The 25,920-nt window shown below is 43.0% G+C and overlaps 1 protein-coding gene across 3 annotated transcripts in view; it reads left to right on the forward strand.

Annotated features, from left to right (window-relative positions):
* LOC110516668 (lysosomal cobalamin transport escort protein LMBD1) overlaps window positions 1-25,920 on the forward strand; it is a 261,287-nt gene that overhangs the window by 48,159 nt on the left and 187,208 nt on the right. For all 3 annotated transcript variants that reach the window (XM_036960939.1, XM_036960940.1, XM_036960941.1), the window contains exon 4: window positions 23,862-23,959. In XM_036960939.1, the coding sequence (XP_036816834.1) occupies window positions 23,862-23,959 (98 nt within the window). The remainder of the gene's footprint in view (window positions 1-23,861; window positions 23,960-25,920) is intronic.

Here is a 25,920-nt window from a genome sequence, read left to right on the forward strand (position 1 = left end):
CACAATGCAGCTGCGCTGCTGCCAGAAGAGGTTTGGGTCTCACCTGGCAAAGTTTCCCATACAGGACTTCGCTGCTGTCGCTTGCCTTTCTCTGCCTTTTTTCCAACTGTTAACAATGATAACATAGTGGTGGAGAGGGTGTTTGAATCAAGGTAGAAGCCAGAGAACAATCAAAAGGAAAATCTTTAAGAAGATCTTTGAGTGTCAAGATTCCGTTAGGAATTGACTGGTCCAGTAAGTTTCAGTATTTTTGGAACGGAAGAGACGAATTTAGTTGCCATACTTCCGAGAACATAAACACTTGCACCTTACATAACGAGCTTGCGAGGGATGGAGAGAGAAGGGAGGGCAGGTCAGTCACCAGACAGACAGTCAGAACCGTGCACTAGGCCGATCTATCAGTATAGGCAGGTCAGGCACCAGACAGACAGTCAGAACCGTGCACTAGGCCTATCTATCGGCAATCAAAAACTGTAACAGCATTCCACTGTGAGAATCTTGCAATTTTTTGGCTTGCAATGTCTCGCAGCTTCATTAAAGCAGGACCTATCATCAATGACTTATGCTCTTCTAAATGCAACAGAATGAATACTGAACACACTTACTGCACTGACTCAGATGACTGATGATTGGCTAAAATAAATGCATAAGATGATAGTTGGATCTGTATTGTTAGATTTCAGTGCAGCCTTTGACGTTATTGATCATAATTTGTTATTGAAAAAACTCCCTTGTTATGAGTTTACATCACCAGCCACATGGTTGGAGAGTTACTTCTCTAATAGAACTCAGAGTGTTCTTCAATGGAAGCTCATCTAACATCAGATATGTACAGTGCGGTGTCCCTCAGGGCAGTTCCCTTGTTGCCTTACTGTTCTCTATTTTTACAAATGATTTGCCACTTGTTTTACAATAAGCTAAAATGACTATGTTTGCTGATGATTGCACACACTACACTCTACATATTGTCACCAGCTCACTTAGACTCTTAGCAAGGAGTTACAGGCTGTGTCAGAATGGGCTCTTAGACTCTTAGCAAGGAGTTACAGGCTGTGTCAGAATGGGCTCTTAGACTCTTAGCAAGGAGTTACAGGCTGTGTCAGAATGGGCTCTTAGACTCTTAGCAAGGAGTTACAGGCTGTGTCAGAATGGGCAATTTCACATAAACTGGTCTTAAAGACATGAATTTGGTTCAAAGCTTAGACTTAAACTTCAACTGGAGTTGTACATAAAAGGTTTGGACATTGAAGAAGTTGAAGAAGCTGAACTCCTAGGAGTAACACTAGATGTTCAGTTTTCATGGTCAAGTCATGTTGACAGTTGTTGTGAAGATGGAGAGAGGTGGTATATCTGTTTTAAAAAATATATGTTGTTCTGTGTTGTTGACACAAAGGTAAACTGTTCTAGTTCAGGCTTGTCCCGTCTTGATTACTGTCCGGTAATATGGTCAGGTGCAGTAAAGAAAGACCTAGAAACGCTGCAGCTGGCTCAAAACAAAAAGCAGCATGCCTTATCTTAACAGAACTAACATCAATAACATGAATGATAGTAATTCAGGGTTGAGGAGAAATTGACTACAGCTCTTCTAGACTTTTTAAGAAACGTGTGTGTTGAAAATGTCTAACCACTTGTATAATCTATTTGCATGCACTTGAAACAGACAGACATACCCCACCAGCCAGACATACCCCACCAGACAGACATACCTGACCAGCCAGACATACCCCACCAGACAGACATACCCCACCAGACAGACATACCCCACCAGACAGACAGACATACCCATCCAGACAGACAGACATACCCCACCAGACAGACAGACATACCCCACCAGACAGACATACCCCACCAGCCAGACATACCCCACCAGACAGACATACCCCACCAGACAGACATACCCCACCAGACAGACAGACATACCCCACCAGACAGACACGCATACCCCACCAGACAGACAGACATACCCCACCAGACAGACAGACACACCCCACCAGACAGACAGACACACCCCACCAGACAGACAGACACACCCCACCAGACAGACAGACACACCCCACCAGACAGACAGACACACCCCACCAGACAGACAGACACACCCCACCAGACAGACACACCCCACCAGACAGACAGACACACCCCACCAGACAGACAGACACACCCCACCAGACAGACAGACATACCCCACCAGACAGACAGACACACCCCACCAGACAGACAGACACACCCCACCAGACAGACAGACACACCCCACCAGACAGACAGACACACCCCACCAGACAGACAGACACACCCCACCAGACAGACAGACACACCCCACCAGACAGACAGACACACCCCACCAGACAGACAGACACACCCCACCAGACAGACAGACACACCCCACCAGACAGACAGACATACCACTATAGGTTTCATCACGGTACCCAAACAAAAAACTGATTTAATGCGTCACTCAGTTATGTATAGAGTCATGTCATTGTGGAATGCTCTGTCACTAGAGGTTACTCAGTTATGTATAGAGCCATGTCATGGTGGAATGCTCTGTCACCAGAGGTCACTCAGTTATGTATAGAGTCATGTCATTGTGGAATGCTCTGTCACTAGAGGTTACTCAGTTATGTATAGAGCCATGTCATTGTGGAATGCTCTGTCACCAGAGGTCACTCAGTTATGTATAGAGCCATGTCATGGTGGAATGCTCTGTCACTAGAGGTTACTCAGTTATGTATAGAGCCATGTCATTGTGGAATGCTCTGTCACCAGAGGTCACTCAGTTATGTATAGAGCCATGTCATGGTGGAATGCTCTGCCACCAGAGGTTACTCAGACATAACGCTCAGCTTTAAAAAAGAGCTAAAAACAGATTTTCACGGTGCATCGCCTCTTCTAAAGATCTGATGTAACTGTACTGTTTATAAAAATATCAATATGTATAAAATATGAAGAACACCTGCTCTTTCCATGACATAGACGGACTTGTTGAATCCAGGTGAAAGCTATGATCCCCTTATTGATGTCACTCGTTAAATCCACTTCCATCAGTGTAGATGAAGGAGAGGAGACAGGTTAAAGAAAGATTTTTAAGCCTTCAGACAATTGAGACACGGATTGTGTCTGTGTACCATTCAGAGGGTGAATGGGCAAGACAACAGATTGAAGTGTCTTTTGAACGGGGTATGGTAGCAGGTGTCAGGTGCACTGGTTTATGTGAAGAACTGCAACGCTCAACAGTTTCCTGTGTGTATCAAGAATGTTCCACCACCCAAAGGACATCCAGCCAAGTTGACACAACCGTGGGACACATTAGTGTCAACATGGTCCAGCATCCCTGTGGAACGCTTTCAACACCTTGTAGTCCACGCCCTTACGAATTGATTGGAGTCCACCTGTGGTAAATTAAATTGATTGGACATTTGGAAAGGCACACAGCTGTCTATATAAGGTCCCACAGTTGATAGCGCATGTCAGAGCAAAAACCAAGCCATGAGGTCAAAGAAATAGTCCGTAGAGCTCCGAGACAGGATTGTGTCGAGGTACAGATCTGGGGAAGGTCCTCAGCTGGCATGCCATCCAGCCCTGGAGGTTTCCCAGACTTAAAGGCTTTATTTACATCAGGAAGTTTCTCCTCTGGAATTTGGCCTTCTTTCTGTACAGCTGTTAATTTGACATTATTCAAATAAAAAAATGCTTACAGTTGACTTTGGTTAGTAGAGATGGCGGGAACTGAAACGAATACATGGGCTTAAAGTACTTTACTTCCTCTTTCAAAATATATTTTGGTGAATCATGGGTGACTTTGTCATTTGTAACAGTAAATTATTTTTTGTAGCGTTTCTAGGTTGAAGGTTAATAAAGAATTGGGTCTTTTTTTCCACATATTCCATCCAGTTCGCTTTATTTGTTATAATATATTGCACTGGGTCTTTCTTGAATAAGTTCCTCCATGTCTTTTTGTTTTTCCTCTAACTTACTCTGAGCCTCTATGGTACAGTTTGTATTGCTATCTAACTGTACTGTTAGAACTTATTTCCTTGGTTAATATGGACTCTTTTGATCTAAATGTCTTTTGTTTTAGAGATGAGTACTGAATTTCATGGCCTCTAAAAGCACATTTAAAAGTGTCCCATACAATAAGGGGATCTGCTGTACCTATGTTGTGTTGCAAAAAGTCAGTTATAAATTCTTCTGTCCTGGTCAAAAAATAAAAGTTACCATCCAATAGGCTTTGATTCAATGTCCAGTATCCTCTCCCACGTGGGAATTCTGGAAGAGTAATATATAAGCCAATTATTAGACGTTCCGACCGCATTCTGTCCCCTATCAACACTTTTTAAAACTTTTGGTGCCAGCGAGGATGACAAGAAAGTAGTCAAAACAACTAGCACATTGGTTATATATATTGTATTTATTTTAACGTAATATCTTATGTTTTGTCTATAACTCTTGTGTACTTTATAATGTGTTTGTTTTATGTGTACCGAAGGGAGAGTAACTGCTGCATGTGCTGTGACTACTGGGGATCCTAATAAAGTCAGCACTCGTATCATTAGCAAAGAGCAGGTGAGCCAGCGTGAGGGAGAGAGAGGAGGAGGCAGGCGATAGGCAAGGATATTGACGTGAGTGAGATGCAAGACCTCGCTCTCACACAGTCACACACAGTATCTGCATGTTCACGGGTTCACATCAAGCTGTTCACAGCGTGGAGGCCAGGGAACCAAAACAGAGGAAAAGTTGAGCCTGGCGCTTCAACCCACCCTGACTGTTGTCTGTCTGATAGAACACGTTTCCACCCTGACTGTTGTCTGTCTGATAGAACACGTTTCCACCCTGACTGTTGTCTGTCTGATAGAACACGTTTCCACCCTGACTGTTGTCTGTCTGATAGAACACGTTTCCACCCTGTCTGATGTCTGGCTGAGAACACGTTTCCACCCTGACTGTTGTCTGTCTGATAGAACACGTTTCCACCCTGACTGTTGTCTGTCTGATAGAACACGTTTCCACCCTGACTGTTGTCTGTCTGATAGAACACGTTTCCACCCTGACTGTTGTCTGTCTGATAGAACACGTTTCCACCCTGACTGTTGTCTGTCTGATAGAACACGTTTCCACCCTGACTGTTGTCTGTCTGATAGAACACGTTTCCACCCTGACTGTTGTCTGTCTGATAGAACACGTTTCCACCCTGACTGTTGTCTGTCTGATAGAACACGTTTCCACCCTGACTTGAACATGGGTGGCCTCATGCTGGCCCACTGTACCTTCCTAGGGGGCTTGATCTCATGCTGGCCCACTGTGCCTTCCTAGGGGGCTTGATCTCATGCTGGCCCACTGCCTTCATAGGGGGCTTGATCTCATGCTGGCCCACTGTACCTTCCTAGGGGGCTTGATCTCATTCTGGCCCACTGTACCTTCCTAGGGGGCTTGATCTCATGCTGGCCCACTGTGCCTTCCTAGGGGGCTTGATCTCATGCTGGCCCACTGCCTTCATAGGGGGCTTGATCTCATGCTGGCCCACTGTGCCTTCCTAGGGGGCTTGATCTCATTCTGGCCCACTGTACCTTCCTAGGGGGGCTGATCTCATGCTGGCCCACTGTGCCTTCCTAGGGGGCCTGATCTCATGCTGGCCCACTGTGCCTTCCTAGGGGGCTTGATCTCATGCTGGCCCACTGTACCTTCCTAGGGGGCTTGATCTCATGCTGGCCCACTGTACCTTCCTAGGGGGCTTGATCTCATGCTGGCCCACTGTACCTTCCTAGGGGGCTTGATCTCATGCTGGCCCACTGTACCTTCCTAGGGGGCTTGATCTCATGCTGGCCCACTGTACCTTCCTAGGGGGCTTGATCTCATGCTGGCCCACTGTACCTTCCTAGGGGGCTTGATCTCATGCTGGCCCACTGTACCTTCCTAGGGGGCCTGATCTCATGCTGGCCCACTGCCTTCCTAGGGGGCTTGATCTCATGCTGGCCCACTGTACCTTCCTAGGGGTTTTTCTTTCATTAGACATGCTAAAAGTGTTCTCACAGACACCTTGTGTAGTTTCCATTTGATGACAATACCTTTGAAGTGAACTCATTGGGGTTAGAGCTGTGTTGCTCAACGCAAGAACACATTCTTATTGGAGGAGTTTTCCAATATCGTTAGATGCCAGAGAACAATCAACAGGAAAATCTTTAAGAAGATCGTTTGAAAGAAAGTGTTTTACTTTAAAAGTTTGCTGATAGGAGTTTGTCTGTGGGGTAGCCTTACTGTTATCTGATAGGAGTTTGTCTGTGGGGTAGCCTTACTGTTATCTGATAGGAGTTTGTCTGTGGGGTAGCCTTACTGTTATCTGATAGGAGTTTGTCTGTGGGGTAGCCTTACTGTTATCTGATAGGAGTTTTGTCTGTGGGGTAGCCTTACTGTTATCTGATAGGAGTTTGTCTGTGGGGTAGCCTTACTGTTATCTGATAGGAGTTTGTCTGTGGGGTAGCCTTACTGTTATCTGATAGGAGTTTGTCTGTGGGGTAGCCTTACTGTTATCTGATAGGAGTTTGTCTGTGGGGTAGCCTTACTGTTATCTGATAGGAGTTTGTCTGTGGGGTAGCCTTACTGTTATGTTAGTCCCATCATGTAGCAATATCCAGTGTTCATTTTCAAATTCAATATCTGTGATCTAGTCAGATAAAAACAAGCAAGCAATAATATACTGTAAAAGGAATCTCAGATTAAATATTTGTTTTTGTTTATTTGTACAGATGTTCGGCTTAGTTTTTAATTAAAAATGGCATGTTTTGATAATCTATCCACTTTGAAGAAATCCTTAGAAATCCTCTTTTGCGTCCCAGTTGGGAGCAAGGGTTTTTGGGGAAAGCTATAATAAGGCCAGAAGAACTTAGTGGAGGGCTGAAGTATGCCACTTAATTATTTAGTTGTCTCTCTCTCTACGCTTCCCCTTCTGTCTAGGGGTTAATAATGTGCTACTTTTCTTCACTGGTCAGGTGTTCTCTTCTCCCTCTCATAGCAACATTACATCTGCTTAGGGAGCAGAAGCCTCGTTTACACTAAATATCTGGATGTGCCATTTATGAAAAGAACAGGTACGTATACATAAAAAATGCATGTATTATTAAACTTGGCGCACGCCGTACATAGTATGTCTCTCGTTATAAATCAGACCTGTCGTAAAACTGTGCACGTGTGAACGAGAATCGGCATTCAACACCATAGTACCCTCCAAGCTCGTCATCAAGCTCGAGACCCTGGGTCTCGACCCCGCCCTGTGCAACTGGGTACTGGACTTCCTGACGGGCCGCCCCCAGGTGGTGAGGGTAGGCAACAACATCTCCTCCCCGCTGATCCTCAACACTGGGTCCCACAAGGGTGCGTTCTGAGCCCTCTCCTGTACTCCCTGTTCACCCACGACTGCGTGGCCACGCACGCCTCCAACTCAATCATCAAGTTTGCGGACGACACGACAGTGGTAGGCTTGATTACCAACAACGACGAGACGGCCTACAGGGAGGAGGTGAGGGCCCTCGGAGTGTGGTGTCAGGAAAATAACCTCACACTCAACGTCAACAAAAACTAAGGAGATGATTGTGGACTTCAGGAAACAGCAGAGGGAACACCCCCCTATCCACATCGATGGAACAGTAGTGGAGAGGGTAGCAAGTTTTAAGTTCCTCGGCATACACATCACAAACAAACTGAATTGGTCCACACACACAGACAGCATTGTGAAGAAGGCGCAGCAGCGCCTCTTCAACCTCAGGAAGCTGAAGAAATTTGGCTTGTCACCAAAAGCACTCACAAACTTCTACAGATGCACAATCGAGAGCATCCTGGCGGGCTGTATCACCGCCTGGTACGGCAACTGCTCCGCCCTCAACCGTAAGGCTCTCCAGAGGGTGGTGAGGTCTGCACAACGCATCACCAGGGGCAAACTACCTGCCCTCCAGGACACCTACACCACCCGATGTCACAGGAAGGCCATAAAGATCATCAAGGACATCAACCACCCGAGCCACTGCCTGTTCACCCCGCTATCATCCAGAAGGCGAGGTCAGTACAGGTGCATCAAAGCTGGGACCGAGAGACTGAAAAACAGCTTCTATCTCAAGGCCATCAGACTGTTAAACAGCCACCACTAACATTGAGTGGCTGCTGCCAACACACTGACACTGACTCAACTCCAGCCACTTTAATAATGGGAATTGATGGGAAATGATGTAAATATATCACTAGCCACTTTAAACAATGCTACCTTATATAATGTTACTTACCCTACATTATTCATCTCATATGCATACGTATATACTGTACTCTATATCATCGACTGTATCCTTATGTAATACATGTATCACTAGCCACTTTAACTATTTCACTTTGTTTACATACTCATCTCATATGTATATACTGTACTCGATACCATCTACTGTATCTTGCCTATGCTGCTCTGTACCATCACTCATTCATATATCCTTATGTACATATTCTTTATCCCCTTACACTGTGTACAAGACAGTAGTTTTGGAATTGTTAGTTAGATTACTTGTTGGTTATTACTGCATTGTCGGAACTAGAAGCACAAGCATTTCGCTACACTCGCATTAACATCTGCTAACCATGTGTATGTGACAAATAAAATTTGATTTGATTTGATTTATAACTCTGTCAGAAAAACACCCTCCATTCACCTTTTATGGTGACGATAACACCCTTCATTCACCCTTTTATGGTGACCATAACACCCTTCACTCAACATTTTATGGTGACGATAACACCCTTCATTCACCATTTTATGGTGGCCATAACACCCTTCATTCACCCTTTTATGGTGACGATAACACCCTTCATTCACCCTTTTATGGTGGCCATAACACCTTTCATTCACCATTTTATGGTGACCATAACACCCTTCATTCACCCTTTCATCGTGACCATAACACCCTTCATTCACCCTTTTATGGTGACCATAACACCCTTTTTTTGCTGTATAATGTGGAACTATTGGACTTAGGCCACGGCAGTTTCTGCTTTCTAAAAGAGAGAGCAATGGCAAATTTGATCCCATTTCTCTAGAGGTGTGACGGGGCAGAATGTTATCATCTATTACAGGGACTTTTCATATCTAAACATGCTGCCTAAAGCCAGTGCCAAACACTTGATTGATTGTATTTTAGAAACAAGTTCAAAGTAAAATGCTACCACCCACACTTCTATGGAAAATATAAATAGTTGTTGACTATTTAGTTTGTTTCTGTCTTTTACATCAGCTACCAGTCTATGTACTGGGTTTGCACAATGTTTCTATCTTTTACATCAACTACCAGTCTATGTACTGGGTTTGCACAATGTTTCTGTCTTTTACATCAACTACCAGTCTATGTACTGGGTTTGCACAATGTTTCTATCTTTTACATCAACTACCAGTCTTTGTACTGGGTTTGCACAATGTTTCTGTCTTTTACATCAACTACCAGTCTATGTACTGGGTTTGCACAATGTTTCTGTCTTTTACATCAACTACCAGTCTATGTACTGGGTTTGCACAATGTTTCTATCTTTTACATCAACTACCAGTCTATGTACTGGGTTTGCACAATGTTTCTATCTTTTACATCAGCTACCAGTCTATGTACTGGGTTTGCACAATGTACTGGGTTTGCACAATGTTTCTGTCTTTTACATCAGCTACCAGTCTATGTACTGGGTTTGCACAATGTACTGGGTTTGCACAATGTTTCTATCTTTTACATCAGCTACCAGTCTATGTACTGGGTTTGCACAATGTACTGGGTTTGCACAATGTTTCTGTCTTTTACATCAACTACCAGTCTATGTACTGGGTTTGCACAATGTTTCTGTCTTTTACATCAACTACCAGTCTATGTACTGGGTTTGCACAATGTTTCTATCTTTTACATCAACTACCAGTCTATGTACTGGGTTTGCACAATGTTTCTGTCTTTTACATCAACTACCAGTCTATGTACTGGGTTTGCACAATGTTTCTGTCTTTTACATCAACTACCAGTCTATGTACTGGGTTTGCACAATGTTTCTATCTTTTACATCAACTACCAGTCTATGTACTGGGTTTGCACAATGTTTCTATCTTTTACATCAGCTACCAGTCTATGTACTGGGTTTGCACAATGTTTCTATCTTTTACATCAGCTACCAGTCTATGTACTGGGTTTGCACAATGTACTGGGTTTGCACAATGTTTCTATCTTTTACATCAACTACCAGTCTATGTACTGGGTTTGCACAATGTTTCTATCTTTTACATCAGCTACCAGTCTATGTACTGGGTTTGCACAATGTTTCTATATTTTACATCAACTACCAGTCTATGTACTGGGTTTGCACAATGTTTCTGTCTTTTACATCAACTACCAGTCTATTTACTGGGTTTGCACAATGTTTCTATCTTTTACATCAGCTACCAGTCTATGTACTGGGTTTGCACAATGTTTCTATCTTTTACATCAGCTACCAGTCTATTTACTGGGTTTGCACAATGTTTCTATCTTTTACATCAGCTACCAGTCTATGTACTGGGTTTGCACAATGTTTCTATCTTTTACATCAACTACCAGTCTATGTACTGGGTTTGCACAATGTTTCTATCTTTTACATCAACTACCAGTCTATGTACTGGGTTTGCACAATGTTTATATCTTTTACATCAACTACCAGTCTATGTACTGGATTTGCACAATGTTTCTATCTTTTACATCAACTACCAGTCTATGTACTGGGTTTGCACAATGTTTCTATCTTTTACATCAGCTACCAGTCTATGTACTGGGTTTGCACAATGTTTCCATTTTTTGCATTAACCTTTGCTGTATCTGGCAAAGGACTGGGACAGTTTCTGAAAGAGTAAAGGATGGCAAATGGTTGTGGAGCTGTCAGCACAACGTTTTAACCCCCCCCCCCCCCAATATCACCCATTTGCACAAAATACTTACTTGCCTGCCTGCAATTTAAATCGCCAACCACTAGTGAATGTGCATACATGGTCTAAAGTTTGTGTGGAGGAAAGGGCATTCTCACTCCACGTTCAGTTTTTATGAATGCCAACTTTTGCGGGAAAACTGGCGCATGTTTTGGGGTTTATTTTGTACGTACGCAATGTTTATAAATGAGGCCTATCTATCAACTATTTTTGCATTTGACTGAGCCTACCTAAGTGTTTGACTATTCCTGCACTTTTGGTACCATTCTATTGGGTCCATTGCGCCAGGAAAGCTGCCAAGCTGAAGTAAGCCCATCCAAAAGTATTTGAACCCAACACTGGTCTGTTCAAGAGTAATGGATGATCTGCTGTAATGTGGTGTGACCTATTCCCTGAGTATCTTAATATTCATAGTGTTATGATGAATGTGTGTGTGTGTGGCACAATGGAACAATATAATTAGTTCCCCATATGCACATAATGCCTAGTGGCAGGACGCTGTGCACTAGTTTCCTTTCCAGCCATTTGTTTCTTGTCAGCAATCAGCCTAGAGTAGACTGATCCACACTGAGGTAACTCAGCCTAGAGTAGACTGATCCTCACAGAGGTAACTCAGCCTAGAGTAGACTGATCCACACTGAGGTAACTCAGCCTAGAGTAGACTGATCCTCACTGAGGTAACTCAGCCTAGAGTAGACTGATCCACACTGAGGTAACTCAGCCTGGAGTAGACTGATCCTCACAGAGGTAACTCGACCTAGAGTAGACTGATCCTCACGGAGGTAACTCAGCCTAGAGTAGACTGATCCTCACTGAGGTAACTCAGCCTAGAGTAGACTGATCCTCACAGAGGTAACTCAGCCTAGAGTAGACTGATCCACACTGAGGTAACTCAGCCTAGAGTAGACAGATCCTCACTGAGGTAACTCGGCCTAGAGTAGACTGATCCTCACGGAGGTAACTCGGCCTAGAGTAGACTGATCCTCACTGAGGTAACTCGGCCTAGAGTAGACTGATCCTCACTGAGGTACCTCGGCCTAGAGTAGACTGATCCTCACTGAGGTAACTCAGCCTAGAGTAGACTGGTCCTCACTGAGGTAACTCGGCCTAGAGTAGACTGATCCTCACTGAGGTAACTCGGCCTAGAGTAGACTGATCCTCACTGAGGTGACTCGGCACTGATCCTCACTGAGGTAACTCAGCACTGATCCTCACTGAGGTAACTCGGCCTAGAGTAGACTGATCCTCACTGAGGTAACTCGGCCTAGAGTAGACTGATCCTCACTGAGGTAACTCGGCCTAGAGTAGACTGATCCTCACGGAGGTAACTCGGCCTAGAGTAGACTGATCCTCGTTGAGGTAACTCAACCTAGAACCTAGAGTAGACTGATTCTCACTGAGGTAATTCGGCCTAGAGTAGACTGATCCTCACGGAGGTAACTCGGCCTAGAGTAGACTGATCCTCACGGAGGTAACTCGACCTAGAGTAGACTGATTCTCACTGAGGTAAATCGGCCTAGAGTAGACTGATCCTCACTGAGGTAAATCGGCCTAGAGTAGACTGATCCTCACGGAGGTAACTCGACCTAGAGTAGACTGATTCTCACTGAGGTAAATCGGCCTAGAGTAGACTGATCCTCACTGAGGTAAATCGGCCTAGAGTAGACTGATCCTCACTGAGGTAACTCGGCCTAGAGTAGACTGATCCTCACTGAGGTAACTTAGCCTAGAGTAGACTGATCCTCACTGAGGTAACTCGGCCTAGAGTAGACTGATCCTCACTGAGGTAACTCGACCTAGAGTAGACTGATCCTCACGGAGGTAACTCGGCCTAGAGTAGACTGATCCTCACTGAGGTAACTCAGCCTAGAGTAGACTGATCCTCACTGAGGTAACTCGGCCTAGAGTAGACTGATCCTCACGGAGGTAAATCGGCCTAGAGTAGACTGATCCTCACTGAGGTAACTCAGCCTAGAGTAGACTGATCCACACTGAGGTAACTCAGCCTAGAGTAGACTGATCCTCACTGAGGTAACTCAGCCTAGAGTAGACTGATCCACACTGAGGTAACTCAGCCTAGAGTAGACTGATCCTCACAGAGGTAACTCGACCTAGAGTAGACTGATCCTCACGGAGGTAACTCAGCCTAGAGTAGACTGATCCTCACTGAGGTAACTCAGCCTAGAGTAGACTGATCCTCACAGAGGTAACTCAGCCTAGAGTAGACTGATCCACACTGAGGTAACTCAGCCTAGAGTAGACAGATCCTCACTGAGGTAACTCGGCCTAGAGTAGACTGATCCTCACGGAGGTAACTCGGCCTAGAGTAGACTGATCCTCACTAAGGTAACTCGCCCTAGAGTAGACTGATCCTCACTGAGGTGACTCGGCACTGATCCTCACTGAGGTGACTCGGCATTGATCCTCACTGAGGTGACTCGGCACTGATCCTCACTGAGGTAACTCAGCACTGATCCTCACTGAGGTAACTCGGCCTAGAGTAGACTGATCCTCACTGAGGTAACTCGGCCTAGAGTAGACTGATCCTCACTGAGGTAACTCGGCCTAGAGTAGACTGATCCTCACGGAGGTAACTCGGCCTAGAGTAGACTGATCCTCGTTGAGGTAACTCAACCTAGAACCTAGAGTAGACTGATTCTCACTGAGGTAATTCGGCCTAGAGTAGACTGATCCTCACGGAGGTAACTCGGCCTAGAGTAGACTGATCCTCACGGAGGTAACTCGACCTAGAGTAGACTGATTCTCACTGAGGTAAATCGGCCTAGAGTAGACTGATCCTCACTGAGGTAAATCGGCCTAGAGTAGACTGATCCTCACGGAGGTAACTCGACCTAGAGTAGACTGATTCTCACTGAGGTAAATCGGCCTAGAGTAGACTGATCCTCACTGAGGTAAATCGGCCTAGAGTAGACTGATCCTCACTGAGGTAACTCGGCGTAGAGTAGACTGATCCTCACTGAGGTAACTTAGCCTAGAGTAGACTGATCCTCACTGAGGTAACTCGGCCTAGAGTAGACTGATCCTCACTGAGGTAACTCGGCCTAGAGTAGACTGATCCTCACTGAGGTAACTCGACCTAGAGTAGACTGATCCTCACGGAGGTAACTCGGCCTAGAGTAGACTGATCCTCACTGAGGTAACTCAGCCTAGAGTAGACTGATCCTCACTGAGGTAACTCGGCCTAGAGTAGACTGATCCTCACGGAGGTAAATCGGCCTAGAGTAGACTGATCCTCACTGAGGTAACTCGACCAAGCTGTAAACGAGTGTAAACAAACACCTGAGTGGAGCAGTGAGCACTGGCTTATTGAAACAAATGTCCTGTCACAGACACTGCTGGAGGAGAAACAGGAATCTCTAACACATTGACTAGCATGTGTCTCTCCACTGTGTGTGTGTTGGCACTGGCTTCTGTGTAGGAGCCTGATGTATTCCTAAGGCCATGAACTCACCACTAAGAACCATTGTCAGGTGACAAGTCTAACTTAGTGAACTGGGCGACTGACTCAAATGCTGACAGATGAGAGTCCATATTTTACATGCTGTCTATTCACACCCAGACAGTCCAAACCCAGCAGGGTGATTTAGTAGAGCAGTGTAACCCATCGTTGTAATGTAAAAAAAAACAGCATTATAAACTGGGTGGTTCCTGCCCTGAATGCTGATTGGCTGACAACCATGGTATATCAGACTGTATACCATGGGTATGACAAAACATTTATTTTTACTGCTGTAATTACGTTGATGACCAGTTTATAATAGCAATATGGCACCTCGGGGGTTTGTGGTATATGGCCAATATACCACGGCTAAGGGCTGTGTCCAGGCACTTCGTGATGCGTCGTGCATAAGAACAGCCCTTAGCCGTGATATATTGGCCATATACCACACCCCCTCATGCCTTATTGCTTAATTATACCCCCCTATTACTGGTGCCTTCAGAAAGTATTCATACCCCTTGACTTATTCCACATTCTGTGGTTACACTCTGAATTACAAAATGTATTTAATGTGTTTCTCACCCATCTACACACACTACCCCATAATGACACACACTACCCCATAATGACACACACTACCCCATAATGACACACACTACCCCATAATGACACACACTACCCCATAATGACACACACTACCCCATAATGACACACACTAGCCCATAATGACACACACTAGCCCATAATGACACACACTAGCCCATAATGACACACACTAGCCCATAATGACACACACTAGCCCATAATGACACACACTAGCCCATAATGACACACACTACCCCATAATGACACACACTAGCCCATAATGACACACACTACCCCATAATGACACACACTACCCCATAATGACACACACTACCCCATAATGACACACACTACCCCATAATGACACACACTACCCCATAATGACACACACTACCCCATAATGACACACACTAGCCCATAATGACACACACTACCCCATAATGACACACACTAGCCCATAATGACACACACTAGCCCATAATGACACACACTAGCCCATAATGACACACACTAGCCCATAATGACAAAGTGAAAACATGTTTTTAGAAATGTTTATTCTGTATTTCATTTTCAATACATTTGAAATCTCATTTGCATAATTATTCACACCCCTGAGGCAATACATGTTAGAATCACCATTGGCTGTGATTCCATCTGTGAGTCTTTCTGGGTAAGTTTCTAAGAGCTTCGTACACCTGGATTGTACAATATTTGCACATTATTCTTTAAAAATGATTTGTTGGTTAATCATTGCTAAACTGCTTTTTTCAAGTCTTGCCATAGATTTTCAAGCCGATTTTAAGATAAAACTGTAACTCGGCCACTCAGGAACATTCAATGTTGTCTTGGTAAGCAACTCCAGTGTAGATTTGGCCTTGTGTTTTAGGTTATTGTTATTGAAAGGTGAAATTGTCTACCAGTGTCTGTTGGAAAACAGACTGAACCCGGTTTTCCGCTAGTATTTTTCCTGTGCCTAGTTCTATTCCGTTTATTTGTATCCTAAAAATCTCCCTAGACCTTGCCGATGACAAGCATACCCATTACTGCCACCACCACCATGCTGTAAAATATGAAGAGTGGTACTCAGTGATGTGTTGTGTTGGGTTTTCCCCAAACATAACACTTTGTATTCAGGACATAAAGTGCATTTCTTTGCTGCAGTTTTGCTTTAGTGCCTTATTTCAAACAGGATGCATGTTTTGGAATATTTTTGTTCTGTACAGGCTTCCTTCTTTTCACAATATGTTAGTATTGTGGAGAAACTACAATCCATCCACAGTTTTCTCCTCACACAGCCATTAAACTGTGTAACTATTGGTCAGAACATTGTGCTATATAAGGAATCCATTTGGAACAGTCTGTCTCAGAAGTGTTTCTCTACTGTAAGGTAGTTATTTGTGGGTTTATGGGCTGTCTTCACTCACATCCATTAGCTTCAGAGAGAGAAGCTGTCTCTCACTCACACACACACACACACACACACACACACACACACACACACACACACACACACACACACACACAGGTTAAAATAATTGTGTTCCTCCTCTCCTTTTAGTGTGTTCCCTATGTCTCCTCCATTCGATGAATTCCTAATGTTGAAGAATGTAAGAGTCTTGCCTAAAAAAGGCTGCTGGCACACAGCAACAACTAAACAAGAAAGCAAACTCACTCTGCATCCTGTGAAAAATCTAGACCTTGGTATCTCCCGAGAGGGGTGGGTTGACTAGCACTCTTCATACACGCAGCAGCTGCAATAGCTTCACTGGTTTTGGTGGGATAAAAGCTTCTTCTGGAGTGATATTTACATTAGAGTTGAGTGGGTTGTGTGCCATGGAGTTATGACTTACCCTGCCTCTTCTTTTTCCACTACTGTTCCTGTTGGAAGTGAAATTGTCCTGTTTCTGTTAGTGTAGAGTGATTAACCAACATTTACGTTATTGATTTATTGTTGTTGTAATTTTTACCCCTTTTTTCTCCCCAATTTCGTGATTACGATCTTGTCTCATCGCTGCAACATTTATTTTCTGTAAGCTCAATGTGCACATCACACAGTTTCTCCAGAGATAAATCAGATCCAGCCTGAAATGTGCAATGTAGTAGGGAGTTGTAGTTTCTGCAGAGATAAATCAGATCCAGCCTGAACTGTGCAATGTAGTAGGAAGTTGTAGTTTCTCCAGAGATAAATCAGATCCAGCCTGAACTGTGCAATGTAGTAGGGAGTTGTAGTTTCTCCAGAGATAAATCAGATCCAGCCTGAACTGTGCAATGTAGTAGGGAGTTGTAGTTTCTCCAGAGATAAATCAGATCCAGCCTGAACTGTGCAATGTAGTAGGGAGTTGTAGTTTCTCCAGAGATAAATCAGATCCAGCCTGAACTGTGCAATGTAGTAGGGAGTTGTAGTTTCTCCAGAGATAAATCAGATCCAGCCTGAACTGTGCAATGTAGTAGGGAGTTGTAGTTTCTCCAGAGATAAATCAGATCCAGCCTGAACTGTGCAATGTAGTAGGGAGTTGTAGTTTCTCCAGAGATAAATCAGATTCAGCCTGAACTGTGCAATGTAGTAGGGAGTTGTAGTTTCTCCAGAGATAAATCAGACCCAGCCTGAACTGTGCAATGTAGTAGGGAGTTGTAGTTTCTCCAGAGATAAATCAGATCCAGCCTGAACTGTGCAATGTAGTAGGGAGTTGTAGTTTCTCCAGAGATAAATCAGATCCAGCCTGAACTGTGCAATGTAGTAGGGAGTTGTAGTTTCTCCAGAGATAAATCAGACCCAGCCTGAACTGTGCAATGTAGTAGGGAGTTGTAGTTTCTCCAGAGATAAATCAGATCCAGCCTGAACTGTGCAATGTAGTAGGAAGTTGTAGTTTCCAACAGGCCAATATGTGACCCAGCACATCTTTTCAGTCTATGTCGCAACATTTATAATGGTGTTTTTTACATTGGATAAAGGTAGAGACTCAGAGCTAGAACATGTTATATCATACACTGCAGTTGAGGAACTTTTGAGAAAATGGCCCTTGAATATTTTGGTATACCTACAGGAGAGCTCTTTGTCTACACCCATTTATCATCTTTCACACCCTCTTAAGCCTTAGCCCCACCCATCTCTTTAAGGATTCACATGTGAGGCCATGTGCTAAACAGAGTGAGTAAGGAAGTGTAGTATAAATAACCAAAGATTTCAAAACTAAACGTGGTAAAAGTAGTAGCCTACAAACTCTATCTAGTTCTTGGCCTACATCCTGATCTGACTTTGGTGCAGGTCATGTTGTTCTTCACTTTACCGTCTCTGGTAAACACACACTATATCAATACAGTTCATTTGTCACATTCACAGGATACAGCAGGGTTAAACGGTACAGTTACTTGCATAACAGAAAGTGTCCAGGTATAAATATTTGTATCATTATTAGATGATGCTCACCCAGACACACTTGGCTAACTTGACGGGCCATGTGAAAGAAACACACCCCCAGCCACATGTAGCTAAGTGGATGGGTCACTGTTGTCTAGACATTGTACACATGTTCATGAAATACAATAGATGGCCGTAATCACCCCCAGACACACCTGGCTAACTTGACGGGCCATGTGAGAGAGAGGCTACAACCACCCCACAGCCACGTCTAGATGAGTGAATGGGTCTCTACAGAAGGTGTACTGTGAAATGGTTACACAGTGCTGTGAAAAAGGATCTGTTTTGTCTTTTACATCACAAATGGTCTAATAAGTTCACATGATTCTAGATGAATAGTCCTGCTCTTAAAGAGCCTTCCTTTGGAGGTGATTAGACTAATACATTTACATGATTCTAGATGAATAGTCCTGCTCTTAGTGAGCCTTCCTTTGGAGGTGATTAGACTAATACATGTACATGATTCTAGATGAATAGTCCTGCTCTTAAAGAGCCTTCCTTTGGAGGTGATTAGACTAATACATTTACATGATTCTAGATGAATAGTCCTGCTCTTAAAGAGCCTTCCTTTGGAGGTGATTAGACTATAGGTCTCCATGGACACAACATGAGTCCCTCTAGTTGTCTAGAATGACTAACCTCTTCAATATGATGCTGATTGCTGTGCATCTGTTGGGCATGTTCATGCTACTAGGTGGATGCTGGCCACTGCAGAGCCCCAACAGTAATCTATTGTACTGATTTAATGTTGTTTGTTTGTTATTGACACTGAGAGGAATCCAAGCTAATAAACATCTCTGTCATCATATCCTTGAAGAATACTTTTATCAAATCATGTTTGCGAGTCGAGGAGGGAGCCTCATTGTCAAATGTATCCCACTAGTGAAATAGAGCTTTGTGTTATGTATGCCTACGCGCTAGGCTACTCTGTGTCTGAGTGCAGGAAAGGAATGGACTGGAGAATACAGCCGCTTTGATCTGGTGAAGTAATGGGGATGTGATGATCATAGTGTACTGTCTGACAGAGGGATGGATAGAGAGAGACTATATGATAGTATTTTATAGTTTTGCATTTTAATTTCACAAAATGTCCATATCTGCAGTAATTTTGTAATGATAGTGTTTCACAGTATTACTTACATGCCAGTGTTGTGATCGGCTGTGACATTCGTCTATTGATTTCTCCCGCCGGCATCTGTGGGAAAGCTGTTCTGACTTTGGCTGTTATATATATATATATATATATATATATATATATATATATATATATATATATATATATATATATATATATATATATATATATATATATATATATATGCAGCCTAGTGCTAAGTGAATTGCAAGATATTTCACAGTGATTCAGATGGTATAATGACTCCCTACACTAATCAGTGCTTGTTTTCTCACATAAACCGTTCAGAATTTTAGCAACCAGGAAATTAGCTATATATATATATATATAATGCACTACGCTGCATTTAAAACAAATCTCCCTCCTCCCCAGAATCCCATTTCCCCGTAACATGGCGGAGCCTCGCACTTGAACCTTTTACTTTCTGTTTTGGTCCACCAGCTTCAAACAGCTGGAAAAACATTATATTCTTTTGTATTTTTTGAAGATATTTAACAGTGATTTAGATGGTACAATGATTCCATATACTATTCAGTGCTTGTTTTCTCACATAAAGTGAAATTGAGCCAACAGGAAATGATAGAGGGATTTCCACTAGATAACACAACTAGGAAACGATAGAGGGATTTCCACTAGATAACACAACCAGGAAACGATAGAGGGATTTCCACTAGATAACACAACCAGGAAACGATAGAGGGATTTCCACTAGATAACACAACCAGGAAACGATAGAGGGATTTCCACTAGATAACACAACCACCTAGTCAAAACATCTTTCCCATTTCGAGGCCAATATCACAAACAATCAAATCAAATTGTATTTGTCACATGCACCAAATACAACAGGACCTTAACATGAACTGCTTACTTACAAGCCCTTAACCATCAATGCAGATTTAATAAAGTATTTACAAAATAAACTAATGTAAAGTAAATAATAAAATGGTAATACTTTTACTGAGTCAATGTACCTCAACAGGTCAGGTTGACAGGTTGACTCGGTACCGAGTCAAATTACCTCAACAAGTCAGGTTGACAGGTTGACTCGGTACCGAGTCAAATGACCTCGACAGGTCAGTCGAGGTAATTTGTACATGTAGGTAGGTGTAAAGTGACTATGCATAGATAATAAGCAGTGAGTAGTAGCAGTGTCAAAACAGAGGGGGGGGGGGAGAGAGCCAAATATTCCAGGTAGCCATTTGATTAAGTGTTCAGCAGTCTTATGGCTTGGGGGTAGAAGCTGTTAAGGAGCCTTTTGGACCTAGACTTGGCGCTCCGGTACCGCTTCTGGTAATCTGTCTGGCCCCGCGGCCTTGTGAATGTTGACCTGTTTAAAGGTCTTGCTCACATCTGCTACGGAGATCGTGATCACACATTCGTCCGGAGCAGCTGGTGCTCTCATGCATCCTTCAGTGTTGCTTGCCTCGAAGCGAGCATAAAAGGCAGTTAGATTTGATTCGATTTAGCCCGTCTGGTAGGCTTGCATCACTGGGCAGCTCGCGCCTGGGTTTCCCTTTGTAGTAATAGTTGGAAACCCTGCCACATATATACGTACAGTCACTGTGGGGATGACGTTGTTGATGCACTTTATGATGAAGCCGGTGGTATGAGATGGTATACACCTCAATGCCATTCATCCGGGATGAATCCCGGGAAATATTCCAGTCTGTTCTAGCAAAACGGTCCTGTAGTAGCTTTGCAACCGCGTCATTTGACCACTTCCGTATTGAGCGAGTCACTGGTACTTCCTGCTTTACTTTAGTTTTTAAGCAGAAATCAGGAGGATATAATTCTGGTCAGATTTGCCAAATGGAGGGTGAGGGAGAGCTTTGTATGTGTCTCTGTGTGTCGAGAAAGGTCTATAGTTTTTTTTATTCTTCTGGTTGCACATGTGACATGCTGGTAGAAATGAGGTAAAACGTATTTAAGTTTGCCTGCATTAAAGTCCCCGGCCACTAGGAGCGCCACTTCTGGATGAGCATTTAGCCACTTGCCTACGAATTCTCACAAGGCACCCTGATCTGCACCCCTGTATCTCCTTCTTTTCTTCATGCAAATGACGGGGATTTGGACCTTGTCCGGGAGCAACATTATATCCTTTGCATCAGACTCATTAAAGGGAAAATCTTTGTCCAGTTCGAGGGGAGTAGTCGCTGTTCTGTTCAGAAACTATTTTCGGGTCATGAAAGATGGTAGCATGAACATTATGTACCAAATAAGTTACAAACAATGCGAAAAAAAACACATTTTCACTGCACTGGTGCGTAAGTAATACTGTGAAACACTATCATACAACTATTACTGCAGATGTATTATAGACCTTTTCTGAAATCACAATGCAGCACCTTTAACAAGAACGCAAAGGGAATGTGAAAGATTTTGAGAGAGAGCGTTTTTATTCCCCTCACGGCCTGGAGACCGTCAGATACTTTCAGCAGCTGTTGTTAGCACATTAGATGTTGTTTTGCTGTGCCAACAACTTCTGGCCTCTGGAAGGGTCCTCTGCTATTTCACACATCTTTGTTGTACTCAGAACTTTGTGTTTATGTTTAGCTATGGAAACATTGAAGGGTGGTTTCCCGAACACAGATTCAGCCTGATCCTGGACTAAAAAGCATTTTTAATGGGGATTCTCCGTTGAGTGTGCTTTTTAGTTCAGGAGTAGTTTTAGGCCTAATCTGGGTCCAGGAAACTGCCCCTCCACTGAGCCCAACCGATCCCCTCAATGTTTTAATACCATTCCTTTGCCATGTTTTTCTCACATTTTCCCTTGGCATGAATGCTGTTGCTTTCATGGTGCTTTTGACTTCATGGTGACGTAAACTGTGGTCTCGAAAGATATACTTGTACACTGGGTTGTATAACTCCTCAGTCCTCCTCTTACAGCCTGTTGCAGTAATCGGATAATAACACAGCCTGTTGCAGTAATCGGATGATAACACAGCCTGTTGTAGTAATCGGATGATAACACAGCCTGTTGCAGTAATCGGATGATAACACAGCCTGTTGCAGTAATCGGATGATAACACAGCCTGTTGCAGTAATCGGATGATAGCACAGCCTGTTGCAGTAATCGGATGATAACACAGCCTGTTGCAGTAATCGGATGATAACAAAACCACACAACACAGATGGGAGATCTTCTAGGCCTATCTAATCATCAAAAGGCATTAATTCAGTCAACAAGATTTAAAAAATGTAATAAAAATACATTTGTTAATTAAGCAGAGACCACCACTTTATTTTTGACCCTCACGTTGGTCCCCAAAGCAACACTGCACTCTATCAAATGATTCTCAATTTGCATAACCTTCTGAAGAAAAATGATATGTAATGTTAATGTCAATTCTCCACATTTTGCCAATTCAAGTTAATTTAATTCACCCGCAAGATGACTCAAGAAACGTCTTAATATATACTAATATATGTTAATATATACAATTTTCGCAGAAGCTTTTATCCAAAGCAATTTATGGTCATGCGTGTATACATTATACGTATGGGTAGCCCTGGGAATCAAACCCACTATCCTTGTCAATGCAAGCTCCATGCTCTACCAACCCAGCCAGACAGGACCATGTGTTTTCACCATGCTCTACCAGACAGGACCTTGTGTTTTCACCATGCTCTACCAGACAGGACCATGTGTTTTCACCATGCTCTACCAGACAGGACCATGTGTTTTCACCATGCTCTACCAGACAGGACCATGTGTATTCACCATGCTCTACCAGACAGGACCATGTGTATTCACCATGCTCTACCAGACAGGACCATGTGTTTTCACCATGCTCTACCAGACAGGACCATGTGTTTTCACCATGCTCTACCAGACAGGACCATGTGTATTCACCATGCTCTACCAGACAGGACCATGTGTATTCACCATGCTCTACCAGACAGGACCATGTGTTTTCACCATGCTCTACCAGACAGGACCATGTGTATTTACCATGCTCTACCAACCCATCCAGACAGGACCTTGTGTATTCACCATGCTCTACCAACCCATCCAGACAGGACCTTGTGTATTTGCATTACACAGTCATATGTGAGGCGTTGTAGATCACCCAGCGGACTGAGTTGTCAACCAACGGGAATTCAAAGCCATTGGATTTATGTTAAAAGTAGTTCGAATTTTATTTTATTTTTTTAAATAACGATTCCATCAATTTCTTTACATTCATAACTTTTTTGTTAAATCCAAACAGTTATCCACACTGTTTCAACATGATCAGTAGGAAAAACATATATTTTTTGTTTGATTAAAAGTGGAAATGAAGTTGATTCAACTCTCTCTCTCTCCCTACAGCACTGTACTCTCTCCTCCTGTTCTGTGTCTTCCTGTGGATCCCCTTTGTCTACTTCTATTATGAGGAGAAGGATGATGACAACATCAACAAGTGTTCAGTAAGACTGCTGCTACCTGTCCTCTTACTGTACTCTAGACACACACACACACACACACACACACACACACACACACATTGACCTTGGCTATGAACAGCAGTCACTAGCTGTCTGTCTCTGGATTAAGGAAGGTAAACACTGTATTATTCCTTATTTTGGACTTAATCCCATCGGTCCCACATATCGTGAGAGATTGCATTCCTAATTTTTATTTATTTCACCTTTATTTAACCAGGTAGGCAAGTTGAGAACAAGTTCTCATTTACAATTGCGACCTGGCCAAGATAAAGCAAAGCAGTTCGACACATAATAATACAGTATAAACAAGTCTATATACGATGTGAGCAAATGAGGTGAGATAAGGGAGGTAAAGGCAAAAAAAGGCCATGGTGGCAAAGTAAATACAATATAGCAAGTAAAACACTGACCAACCAGAGGCTGAATGTAAACACATCACTCTCAATTAAGACACTCAGTCAATATTAATATATCACAATCCCCCAAAATAGATACAGAAGTGATACTTAAAGCTCTATGCTACAAATAAAGCGTACAGTATCCCTATAGAACTACATACTGTAGAAAGTGTATAGTATCCCTATAGAACTACATACTGTAGAAAGTGTATAGTATCCCTATAGAACTACATACTGTAGAAAGTGTATAGTATCCCTATAGAACTACATACTGTAGAAAAGCGTACAGTATCCCTATAGAACTACATACTGTAGAAAAGCGTACAGTATCCCTATAGAACTACATACTGTAGAAAGCGTACAGTATCCCTATAGAACTACATACTGTAGAAACGCATACAGTATCCCTATAGAACTACATACTGTAGAAAAGCATACAGTATCCCTATAGAACTACACTGTAGAAAGCGTACAATATCCCGATAGAACTACATACTGTAGAAAGTGTACAGTATCCCTATAGAACTACATACTGTAGAAAAGCATACAGTATCCTATAGAACTACATAATGTAGAAAAGCGTACAGTATCCCTATAGAACTACATACTGTAGAAAAGCGTACAGTATCCTATAGAACTACATACTGTAGAAAAGCGTACAGTATCCTATAGAACTACATACTGTAGAAAAGCATACAGTATCCCTATAGAACTACATACTGTAGAAAAGCGTACAGTATCCTATAGAACTACATACTGTAGAAAAGCATACAGTATCCTATAGAACTACATACTGTAGAAAGTGTACAGTATCCCTATAGAACTACATACTGTAGAAAAGCATACAGTATCCCTATAGAACTACATACTGTAGAAAGCGTACAGTATCCTATAGAACTACATACTGTAGAAAAGCATACAGTATCCCTATAGAAGTACATACTGTTGAAAAGCAAGAAGAAAAGGATATAGTTGAGACTTTACTGTCGACTCTTTATTATTACGTATACGTGGCCTCTGTTAAGTTAAGTGTAGAAAAAGCCAAAGCCCATAGGAATAGACCACCCCCCCTCTTCATCTTAAACTGAATATTGCTGAAATGTCATATATTGGTCTCCAAAGGACACGGTAGTGATTATATAGATTACATGCCACAGTGAGCTTCTTCCCTTTCCTCTGGGTTGGTTTGGAGCTGACAGAAGCACTTCCTCTCACAGCCAAGGAGTTCTTTTGAATCATTACTTTCAAAGCACCCTTTAATAACAGCGCTGGGAGTAAGGTGTGTGTGTGTGTGTGTGTGTGTGTGTGTGTGTGTGACCACTCTGAGAGTCTTTGGCAGGTTGAACGGGACTCTGGATTCCACTTCACACTCCATTGTCCCCTCACTAAATGGAATATGGAATTAGTTAGCCAGCCACTCACCTCAAACGTACACACACACACACACACACACACACACACCCGCCCCCCCAACCAACCCCAAGAATTAGATATTGTTACATTCCTGATTAATAATCACAGTATTAATAATTCTGTCTTTCATTA

The sequence above is a fragment of the Oncorhynchus mykiss genome, chromosome 23 (genome assembly GCF_013265735.2).
Source record: "Oncorhynchus mykiss isolate Arlee chromosome 23, USDA_OmykA_1.1, whole genome shotgun sequence".
Classification (NCBI taxonomy): Eukaryota; Metazoa; Chordata; class Actinopteri; order Salmoniformes; family Salmonidae; genus Oncorhynchus; species Oncorhynchus mykiss.